The sequence below is a fragment of the Bubalus kerabau genome, chromosome 17 (assembly GCF_029407905.1).
Source record: "Bubalus kerabau isolate K-KA32 ecotype Philippines breed swamp buffalo chromosome 17, PCC_UOA_SB_1v2, whole genome shotgun sequence".
In the NCBI taxonomy this organism is placed as follows: domain Eukaryota; kingdom Metazoa; phylum Chordata; class Mammalia; order Artiodactyla; family Bovidae; genus Bubalus; species Bubalus kerabau.
Window position 1 is genome coordinate 59,568,000 of NC_073640.1, and position 10,561 is coordinate 59,578,560.

Consider the following 10,561-nt stretch of genomic DNA (forward strand, 5'->3'; position numbering starts at 1 on the left):
TTATTTTTGTTCATCTGCTGCTGTTTACATTCTGGGGGGGTAAGGGGGAGCCCCCTCCCTCCCTTTCCCCCCGAAGCACAGAGGGGAGAGGGGCGGGGAAGTGGGTGCCTCCTCCCCTCCCACCCCATCCTGTCATAGCCCCTCCTGCCCCCTCCCTTCCAGGGGCTGTGTATTATTGTGAGCGAATAAACAGAGACGCTAATAGCCCCTGTCCTTGTCTGTGTCTGGCGTTCAGGTCCAGTGGTCAGAGGAGCGGGGTGAGGGCATGCAGAGTGTGGGTGGCCAGGCCCCGCAGCCCGTATGTGGGACTCTGAGCAGACAGCAGCAGCAGCAGCCGCCGTGGCCCCAACTGCAGCGCCACCAGCCGCCATCCCGTGCCTGGCTCCTCAGTGCCCAACACCAAGTAGCAGGCTCTGGCTACCTGGGCCCGGTGGACGGCCTCTTCTGCTTTCTCCTCTGGCTGCCCCGGCTCTGAAGGAAGGACAGCGAAGGTCGAGGTGACCAGTGAGGCCTGGACAACTAGGATGCCAACCTGAGGGAGCCACCCCCATCCTGGGCTAAGTTTAACATCTGATGGAAGAGGCTTAAAGCTCCAGCCAGCTGTCAGGACTTGAGATCAGACTCTCCCCCTCTTTCAGCCCCAGTGCCCCACTTTCCTGGGGACAGTGTGTGTGCAGCCCCAAGCAATCTGGTTAGCAGTACAGATCACAGGCATGCAAGAGATGCTGCCCAGGTGCCAGGCACTGGCCTCCAGAGGAGCCCACCCAACTTGGGAAGCAGGTGAGGGAGGTGGGGTCGCATGGCTAGGAAGGGGCAGTCCTTTGCCCCTCCAGATGGAACTTTTCACCATTTTGTTACACTCATCAGGGTCTTGGCTGGGACTGTAGTATCACTCTGGGTCCCTTTCTTTGTCTGGGCCTCAGGTTCTGTGTGACAGCTTTTCCTCCTGGACCTGCGTTCTGTGGAATCTACCAACCTCCTCCACCCAAAGCCTGTATTTTCAGCAATTGAGCAGGAGCGTGTGGATTGCCTGTGTTTGAATCACAGCAGAGCTCTGCTGTTTATTAGTTAAGCCTGTTTGCTCATCTATAAGATGGAAATAATAATGTAACAGGAGATAACCTTCAACTATGAGGATGTAAAAATCACTCAGTCTTGTCTGACTCTTTGTGATCTCATGGACTATACAGTCCATGGAATTCTCCAGGCCAGAATATTGGTGTGGGTAACCTTTCCCTTGTCCAGGGGATCTTTCCAACTCAAGGAACAAACCCAGGACTCCCGCATCGTAGGCGGATTCTTTACCAACTGGCTATAAGGGAAGCCCGAGGAAGAAGTGAGTCAATACACAAAAAGCACCTGGCAGGAGATGAGGTCTCGGTGTTTAGCATCAGCCAGGAGGCTCTGAAACCTGCAGGCTGGGCCCTCCCTGCCCCTCCCTTCAGCTCTCTTCCCTTCTTGCCGGTGTACATGCCCCGGGCTCACAGACGGCCATGCCCAGTCCACGCTTCTCCTACCGCTTTCCCCCTCCCCCGCCTCGTGAGAACTGGGACCCAGTGCCCCAGTGTGTGCAAAGGGGTCGCTGCGCCCGCCGCTGACCTGGTGGGAAGTGAGTGGCGGTAACCAGGGTGTAGAAAGAGCGGAGAAGGCGCCGGCGATGCTCCGGAGACGGTTCTGAAGGTGGAAGAGGGGCGCGGTAACGCAGAGCCCCTGCCCAGCCCCCGCCCCTCCCGGCCCCGCCCACCTCCCAGTCACCTTTATCCCGCGAGGGCTCCACCGTGAAGAGACAGCGTTTCAGTTCCAGGTGGAGGAGCAGCAGCCTGTGGGGAAACAGGTGTCACGGCCAGGAAAGAGGTGCGGAGGACCCCCAACCCATTCCCGCTGCCGCGCCCTACCCGAGGATGTCCGTGTGCAGCGGGAAGGCCGCGGGCAGCGCTCGGGGTCCCAGCGGCAGGCAGCCCCGCAGCGGCTCCAGCAGGGGCTGCCACCAGCGCTCCAGAAGCTGCAGGGGGGCGTGATCAGCGAGAGAGGCGGGGCCCAAGGATGAGGTCAGGGCGGTACCAAGGGGAGGCAGTTTGGCCAGGGAGCTGGGGAGGAGACCACAAAGGCAGAGGGGACCGCGGGAGGGAAGAGAGGGAGGCCTGGAAGGATGGGGGCCACTGAGGCGCAGCCCAAAGGGGCGGGGCCTACGAGAAGGTGGGGGTCTGTGAGGGTCGTGGCCTTGAGGGGGCGGGGCCTGCGAGGGGCGGGTCCAGGGTAAAGGCGCACTCGCCCGGCCTGGTGCTCAGAGGAGGGCCAGGGCTCGCGAGAAGAAAGGTGAACTAGGAGAAAAGCGGGACGGAGCCCCGATTCACCTGCGCATCCAGCTGGCTGAGGGGAGGCTGCGGGCCGCAGAGAAGACACAGCTCCAAGTCCGGCAGAAGCGTTAGGGTCAGTAGCCGGTGTGGAACCTGCAGCAGCGAGGAGGGTGGGCTGGCCGGAGCCCCTCCTCTTCTCATGGCAAGCCCGGGCTCCTAGAGGCGGTCCTCCAGGTCCCACCCCTGGCGCGCTCCTCCCAGCCCTCACCGTTCCGCCTGCCCGCCCCACCCACCCACTCACCGTGGGGCTCCCGTGCGGCAGGTACACCGGGTAGTCGCGAGCGGCCTGCGGGGGCAGGGACCCCACCAGCCAGGGAAGCAGCACGGCCTCCGGCATCCCCAGCCGCCACCAGCTCTCGGTCGCTGCCACCACCCGGCCTGACACGACCAGGCTGATGAAGGCCGTGCCCGCCGCCTCAGCGAACCCAGAGAGGGCTTCCTGGGTAAGGGAGGTAGGCCGACTGCGAGTCAGAGGACATGAGCAGAGGCGACAGACTTCCCAGGCGGGTTAGTAGGGGGAACAGACCGGCGTACAAGTCAAAGCTAGCTTGGTGGCCGTGCTCCTGTCTCACCCTCCCTGGGCCTGAGTTCCTTCACCTTCACATGCAGCTTACCATCCCCAAGTCACACTGTAAAATTAAACAGGTAGGGTGACCGCTGCCTAGTCTGACACGTCCTGCCGAAGCTAGTAATTTTAACAGCAGCAGCTACAGTTTATTGAGTGCTATTAAGTGCCAGGTGGGCGCAATCCACAATCTACTGAAACTGAGAGGTCGTCACCTGCCCAGAGCCACACTGCTGGGAGGCACCCATGGCAGATGAAATCAGATGGATATTTAAGGAAGAGTAGATAGAGATTTCCGTGGAAGAAAGAACGGGATGTGCCAGGGCAGAGAAACTGGGGAGTTGTGGGGATTTGTGAGACTCATGAGGCATCTAGGAGAGGGTGGACTGTGGAGTTAGGAGTTAGCAGAGGTCAGGGCGAGAAGGCGGGCAGGCATCAGATTCCTCAGGTCCTCAACTTGACACTAAGGGGCTGGGACCTTGTCCTGGGGCTGATGGAAGTCGTGGGTGGGCTGTGACCAGGGGAGGGACAGAGTCAGCTCTGGGTGTAGAAAGATCCTTCCGGGGTCAAGTGGGAGTTGGACCGGAAGCCAAAAGGATAGGAAGAGGCAATGGTCCAAAGGTAAGAGGATGGACACTGAGCCAGGGCCAGAGGGATAGTTTTACAAGTTTACAAGGTATTCCCAATACCTGCAGCAGGGACCCCTCAGGAGGAACCACACAGTCCACACACTGGGTCAGGTCTCCGATGAGCTCTGGGTCCCCCAGGAAGCTGTCAATGAGGCGGTAACTGGCCTAGCAGAAGGGGAAATGGAGGAGCCTAAGATGCAGGTGGCACCCAAATCTGCTGGGTCCCCCTCAGAAAACTGGCCCACTGGGCCTTGCTAGGGGATGTCAGATAACCAAGATGCCCTGGGAGCCCAATGGATAAGGCTGCCCCAGGGTTTTCTGGGAACTACAGTTCCCAAATATCAGTGATCAGGTACCCTAACTTCCCATCCTCATGTCCTTCAGCCTCACCCTCAGCTCCTTCTTCAGTCTCTCTACGTTGCGGATATTGGTCAGCTCTTCAAGTCCCACGAGAAGAACCTAGAAGAAACATATAGGAGAGTAGGGGCTCTGGACAATTGGTTATAAGACAGGAGGGGCTGGGACTCAGACTCCTGTGTCTAAGGGAGGAGTCAGACTGAGGGCCAGAATTCCTGGGTTCTACAGGAGGCTGCTGGAGTCTGGACTCCTGGGTCTGAGGGAGAGGGATGCTGAGAGCTCAGATTCCTGGGGTTGGGAAAGAGAGTTAAGGAGGGACTTCCCTAGTATTCCAGTATTCCTAGTATTCCAGTATTCTTGCCTGAAGAATCCCATGGATGGAGGACCCTGGGGGCTACAGTCCATAGAGTCACAAAGAGTGGGACACAACTGAGCAACTTCTCTCTCTTCCCTAGTGGTCCAGTGGTTAAGACACTGCACTTCCACCCAGCAGGGGGCGAGTTCAGTCCCTGGTCTGGGAACTGTGATCCCACATGCCACAGGGTGTGGACAAAAACAAACAAGAACTTTAAAAAAAAAAAAAAAAAAGAGGGGTAGGGAGTCTCACCATGGACCCAAACACCATCTGGAGTAGTCTCTCCAGCCTCAGCTCTGAGGTGCCCTCCTCAGACGACAGAACAATGAGGGTGATGCTGTGAGAAAGGAAGGTGAGAAGGATGAGTCCAGGCCAAGTAAACAAGGCAAAGAGGAGAGTAGGTCTGCCCTGGATCCATGCCCCAGCACAACCGGCCTCTCATACAAAGAAGCTCAGGAATCAGGCTGAATGCCTTGTCAAAGATCCCACAACCCAGTCTCAGCTGGCGCTGGAGATCTGGACAGGCTAGGGGTCATCTTCAACGGGGCTGTCCCCCTGGCCCTGCCCCCAAGCTGCCCTTGGAGACCTGTCATGGAAGCTCTTCCACACCACGGTTGTGTCCTCCGTCCTCGAAGAGCTCAGTTGCACCTCGAGATTTTGCCCAAACATGTGGACTCCATTGAGGGAGCCGATGACAGAGAATGGGAGCTGGGGAAAGATTGGGAACTTGAGACAAGAGCCCCCCAGTTTCCTCCTCCTTGGGAACCAATTACTCAGGCCCCCAACCCCATTCCTCTCTCTAGATCCCCTGGGCCCTCCTCTTCAAGAAACCAGGATCATTGGTCAATTGCACCTTCGACGGTCTAAACACAATTCTGAAACGTCCCCAAAGTCCTTCTAAAACCCTGCTATTTCAGAGATCCAGGCGCCCGGGGTCCCACCTGTTGGCGGGCGGGGGCGCCACCGCGGCTGCTCCTGCAAAACAGGGGGACCCCGCTAGATGCAGCGAGGCACAACAGATGTATCGTGCCCTCGGTCCCCTCCTCCCCCATCTTGAAAGCTCGCCACCCCGTTCCCTCGTGGAGAGAGTCAATGCCCGCCTCTGAGCACGCCCATAGTCACACGAAGTCGGGCTGCTGCTGTCCGGAGCCGCCAGAGGGCGAGATAGGGAGCTGATTGGAAGAGGACTGGATTCCCGCCTTCCTCATCCCAACTCAAACCCCTGGTCAAGGCCTTTTCCAGCGCCTCCCCCGAGCCCCGTTACGCTCTCTTCCGCCCCCGCCGGAAGTCACAATACCCCTAACAAAGATGGCGGCTTTGTATTTGCTAAGTTGACTGGTCGCTACTTGAAGCGATTTGAGTTTATTTAAAGAAGAGGATGAAGAGCCCAATTTGAAGGTAGTGACAACCCCAAGGCGCTGCCTAGTAACCACCACGTAAGCGAGTGTGTTTCACATTCTGAATTGACAAACAACCGTACCACACTCAAAGATGGCGATGGTGTCTAGGCGTTGCCCAGCAACCGCTTTAGCTTGGCTTTCTCTTTCATGGTAGAAACACTATGCCCCGCTCAAAGATGCCGCCCGTGCCTTGGGGTTTCTTAGCAACGACCAGACTTATTTTCCTTCTAAGGCTGTAAATAGCTGTGCCCCTCTCAAAGATGGCCGCATGACCAATCTCGAGCAATCTTCCTTAGAGCAAAATTGAGAAAGACACCCCTTACCTTCGAGGATGGTTTGGTCCGGCAAGAGTTGCCTAGTAACCAACAAATGACTTGGTTGTTTTTGTTATTAGAAGAAGGAAGATGAAGTCCTTTAAATTCCAGAATCGTAAAATAATATTTATAATGAATTTATTCATGATAGTGTATAGTGCAGAATGTGAAAATACTCCTACCGAAATCCTTTCCCTGAAATAAAAAGTTGACAGTTTAACACAGGATATTCACGTTTTCACAGATACTATTGTGCTAATGTTGTTTTCAAACTTTGTATTTCTCATGAAATTGTAGAAATATACTTCGTCTTTTTAAAATGTCTTATCCTAACCTATATCATGGATGTAACAATATATTTAGCTCATCCTATACTGACATGTTAGGTTCTTTTCACTATGTGTTTAAAGGAATAAATATTCATTATCAGTTAATCAGATCGTTTTTCTCAGAACAGTTGCCTTCATTTATGCAAATATATTTACAAAACATATAGTTGTATTAAGAAGGCATTTATTTCTTTTAAACATGCTTTGCCTGCATTCTGGATTTGATTTCTAATAGCTGATAAGAAATAAGACGTTTACTCTGCACATTAAATTACATGAAATTTAAAGAGGAATAAGGTGCCTAAGATAACAAATGAAGTAGAATATCAATTTTTCCTTGTAGTTCTATGAATTTTTCCTTTAGTCTGCTTATATTTATTTAGACTTCTGATATACTTAGGTTTATTTCTATCACTTTATTTTTTTTGGTAAGAAGTAGAACACTCCATAGACAGCATGGGGGCCATCTCAGAGGCAAAAGGGACCTATTTCTATCTTTTTATTTTTATATTTCTTGTTGTCCTGCCTTTTCCATTTTTTTTCCTCCTTTCTTTTACTGGATTTGTTTTCTCGATCCATTTTGTCCTCTTTCTTCTGGTTTCAAATTTATACATTAATTCTCTTTTATTAATTATTTTTGAAATTTTGCCATCACATTTAATTCAGCAAAAGGTTAAAGATTTTTAAACCGTCTCTCAAAAACTACAAAGAATGTGACAAGTTAACTCCATTAAACTCCCTCCAGAGTAAGCAACTATAGTGTCGCTAGCATTCTAACTTGACTTTTTTAATGCCTTCATTGAATTTTTTTTCTTATTTTATTCAGGCAATTGTAATTGTATGTTTATGATTCATTTTGCCCTCCCTGTTTCTTCTTGCATTTCAGATCACTTTCCACGGATAGCTGAAAATTTTCCTGCTTCCTAGAGGATTTCCTACTGGAAAACTCTTTCTCTACTCACAATATTTCTAATACCAAATGTGCAGGCTCTTCACACCACGCAGTTCCCCAGTTTTCTGTGGACACAGACTGTCTTATAAGCCAGTTAAATTCTGACACCAACCACCTAGAGTTACACACACACACACACACACACATACACACTCACATCCTTAAGGTCTCAGATCCACAAGACTACAGCCACTTCACACACCAATTAGAAGTAGTGGGTCCCCAGGTTACCCACACTTCGGTCTGAGTGGCCTACATATAACAAGGATCCCCATGACCCCCTCTTCTTATTGCCCTAACTTGGCCTCTGTTCACTGGTGCTGAATAGAAATGCGGAGATAAGAGTTTTGGGTGGAGTAGAGAAGAGTAGCTTTTATTTCTTTGCCAGGCAAAAGGGACCAAGTTGGGCTGATGTCCTAAAGACTGTGACCCACTCTGGAGCGGGCAGTGAGGAGTATCACAGTGTTCAGGGAGCAGGGCATGATCAGCTCGTGGACCATTCTTGGATTGGTTGGCATTTAGGTGAAGTTTCAAGCATCATCAATTTTCTGGTTTCAGCCAGTCTAGGGTCTACATTTTTGTGGTCAGCAGTTTTCATCTGGAGCGGGTCTGCTTCCTGTAGAAAACAACTTAGGAATGTGTGTCAGGCCTTTATCTATATCTTTCAGGGAACTGGGATTTCAGCGTTTCTGCTGTGTGGCAGAATCATAGTCTAAATTGTTACCATTTCCCCAGTTCAACAGTTATTCTTTGTTTCTACATCTTCATATTTCCAAATCATTAACTTTTGGGTCAGCATTTTACTTCAAAAGACAAGGACACAGGGCTTGTACACTATTTCATTCTCATGTTCAATAATTTGCTCTTAGGGTTCACAGAACCCACAGAAACATTTTACTCACTATTGTTGGTTTATTATAAAGGATATTACAAAGGATAAAAATGAACAGCCAGGGGAGTGATAGATCGGTACTTTGGAATTAGAGACACAAACAATTACATGGATATGCAACTTCCCTGGTGGTCCAGGGCTAAGATTCCACAGTCCCCATGCAGGGGGCTCCCGGGTTTCATCCCTGGAAATGGCCACCCACTCCAGTATATTGCCTGGAGAATCCCATGGACGGAGGAGCCTGGCGGGCTACAGTCCATGGGGTCGCAAAGAATGGGACACAACTAAAGTGACTGAGCATGCACATGGCACGCACAGGGAACTAGACCCCTTATCCTGTCACTAAGCGTTCACATGCCGCAGCTAAAAATTTCATGTGCGACAACTAAGAACCGGCAAAGCCAAATAAATAATAAAAAAAAGAACTTGGCAAAAGTGGTGGGATGTCACTTCTAAGATTAGGTTATAAAGTGGCAACTTCCATCCTTCTTTGTATTCTCTCTCTTGCCCTCTCTTGTTCACTCTGATGCAGCCAACGCCATGTTGTGACTTACCCAAAAAGAGGTCCTTGTGAGTCAGGCTGGGACCTGAAACTTGGGAACCTTTACTAGAGCGCTTGCACTTAAGACAGACATCTCCTTGAGCAAGAGAATACAAAGAAACTATGAGACTAAAAATAACTGCATACATGCAGTTGGGGAAAATTATGTACATATGTGCAAAGTCACTTCGTGTCTGACTCTTTGCAACCCCATGGACTGTAGCCCACCAGGCTCCTCTGTCCATGGGATTCTCCAGGCAAGAACACCGAAGTGGGTTGCATGCTCTCCTCCAAAGGATCTTCCCCACCAGGGATTGAACCTATATCTCCTGCAGTTCCTGCATTGAAAGCAGTTTGTTTGTTTTTTTTTTAACTGCTGAGCCCTAATTAATGTTCAATAAGATACAAAAAGGCCACGAAGCAGTTGTCACTTCTGAGGCTCCAGGAGCAAAAGCAGGGTACTGTGCCCAATTCCTGCACACAGCACCACCAAGGGGTGGGCAGACCACCTAAGCCACCTTTCCAGCCCAACCCCTCCCCACCCTTGCCTCATTTAAAGAACCAGCCTGTTTACCCTCACGAGCAAGCAGGGGTGCCTGTTTCTTGTTCTTTTCTCTCCCTCATGCTCAGAGTCCGTGGGAGAGTCCCAATAAAGCTTTGCCTGAATTTCTCATTTGGCCTCTTATCAATTTCTATTGATTAAAAAGTCCAAGAACCCTAGTCAGTAACACATGGAACCTCTAGTCAATAGCCTGGGAGGAACTGAACCCTGCCAACAATGACAAGAATGAGCACGGGACCAGGTCCTTTCTAGTCTTGCCTTGAGATGATTACAGCCCTTGCTGACCCTTTGATTATAGCCTGTAAGAAACTCTGAAGTACAGACCCGGCTAAGCCACATCTCAATTCCTGATCTACAGGAACTTCAAAGTAACAATGTTGTTGTTTCATGCCACTAAGTTTTGGGGTAATTTGTTACACAGCCCAAGGTAACTAAAATAGTGTCCTTTATTTCTATTATTTTGCATATTGTGGTACTTTATGAACCTGACAATTCCTGTACCTGAATCCTGGGTGTGGGAGCCGGGCTACATCCCGTTAATTTTTGTTTCTGTGAATTCTAAATTCAATCCTTGTCTCTGCAGCTGTGGTCTTTGTGCTATTGATCGGAGTCCTCTAGGGAGGATTCACCCTCCAGGTCATTGCAGTGTTAGGCTGGGCTCCATGTGTTATTTAGCAACTTCCCACGATTTTACACATGACTGTGTATATATGTCAATGCTACTTTCTTAGTTCGTCCCACCCTCACCTTCCCCTGCTGTGTCTGCAAGTCCCTCTACTAGATTCATCAGTACCATTTTTCCAGATTCCATATATTTGCATTAATATACTTGTTTTTCTCTTTCTGATTTACTTCACTCTGTGTAAGAGGCTCGAAGACTAGCCCAGAATTAGATCAGCTGCTGTGGAAGGCCATTGCTTAGCTGAAGAACTACACCAAGTTTTTCACATCACAGCTGCCTTCAGGTTCTTGGTAATGCCAATGAGCACCTCTGGAATTTATTGTCCAACCCCATCTTTTTTTGTTGTTGTCAATTTCTGTTTCCTCTCTGGGGGAGGTAAGATCCTTGAAAACTACTCATACCTCTTATGAAACCACCAATGTTGCAAAAGCAACGTCATATCATCTAGTTATCAATGCCAGAAGCTGAAGTCCAAGCTAAAATATCTCATTGTTTTACCATTCGTAATCCATTGATGGTAACTATGGTAACAGTTTAAAATCAGTTAACAGAACCAATTATGCATTCAGCTTATCTAAAGGAGTTTCCCTACGGTTAGGAGGGCATTTTAGGTGCCATTTCAAGCT

The 10,561-nt window shown here is 50.3% G+C and overlaps 1 protein-coding gene across 1 annotated transcript; it reads right to left on the reverse strand.

Annotated features, from left to right (window-relative positions):
* Positions 1-231: 231 nt before the first annotated feature.
* On the reverse strand, positions 232-6,337 carry FUZ (fuzzy planar cell polarity protein). Its single transcript, XM_055552015.1, has 11 exons — positions 5,205-6,337; positions 4,850-4,971; positions 4,516-4,600; positions 3,942-4,010; positions 3,612-3,716; positions 2,599-2,796; positions 2,355-2,450; positions 1,896-2,002; positions 1,756-1,820; positions 1,600-1,674; positions 232-471 (listed from the first exon to the last, which is right to left on the reverse strand). The coding sequence occupies exons 1-11, from the start codon at positions 5,313-5,315 to the stop codon at positions 245-247; spliced, it is 1,260 nt and encodes a 419-aa protein (XP_055407990.1). The 5' UTR covers positions 5,316-6,337; the 3' UTR covers positions 232-244.
* Between the last annotated feature and the right edge of the window lie 4,224 nt (positions 6,338-10,561).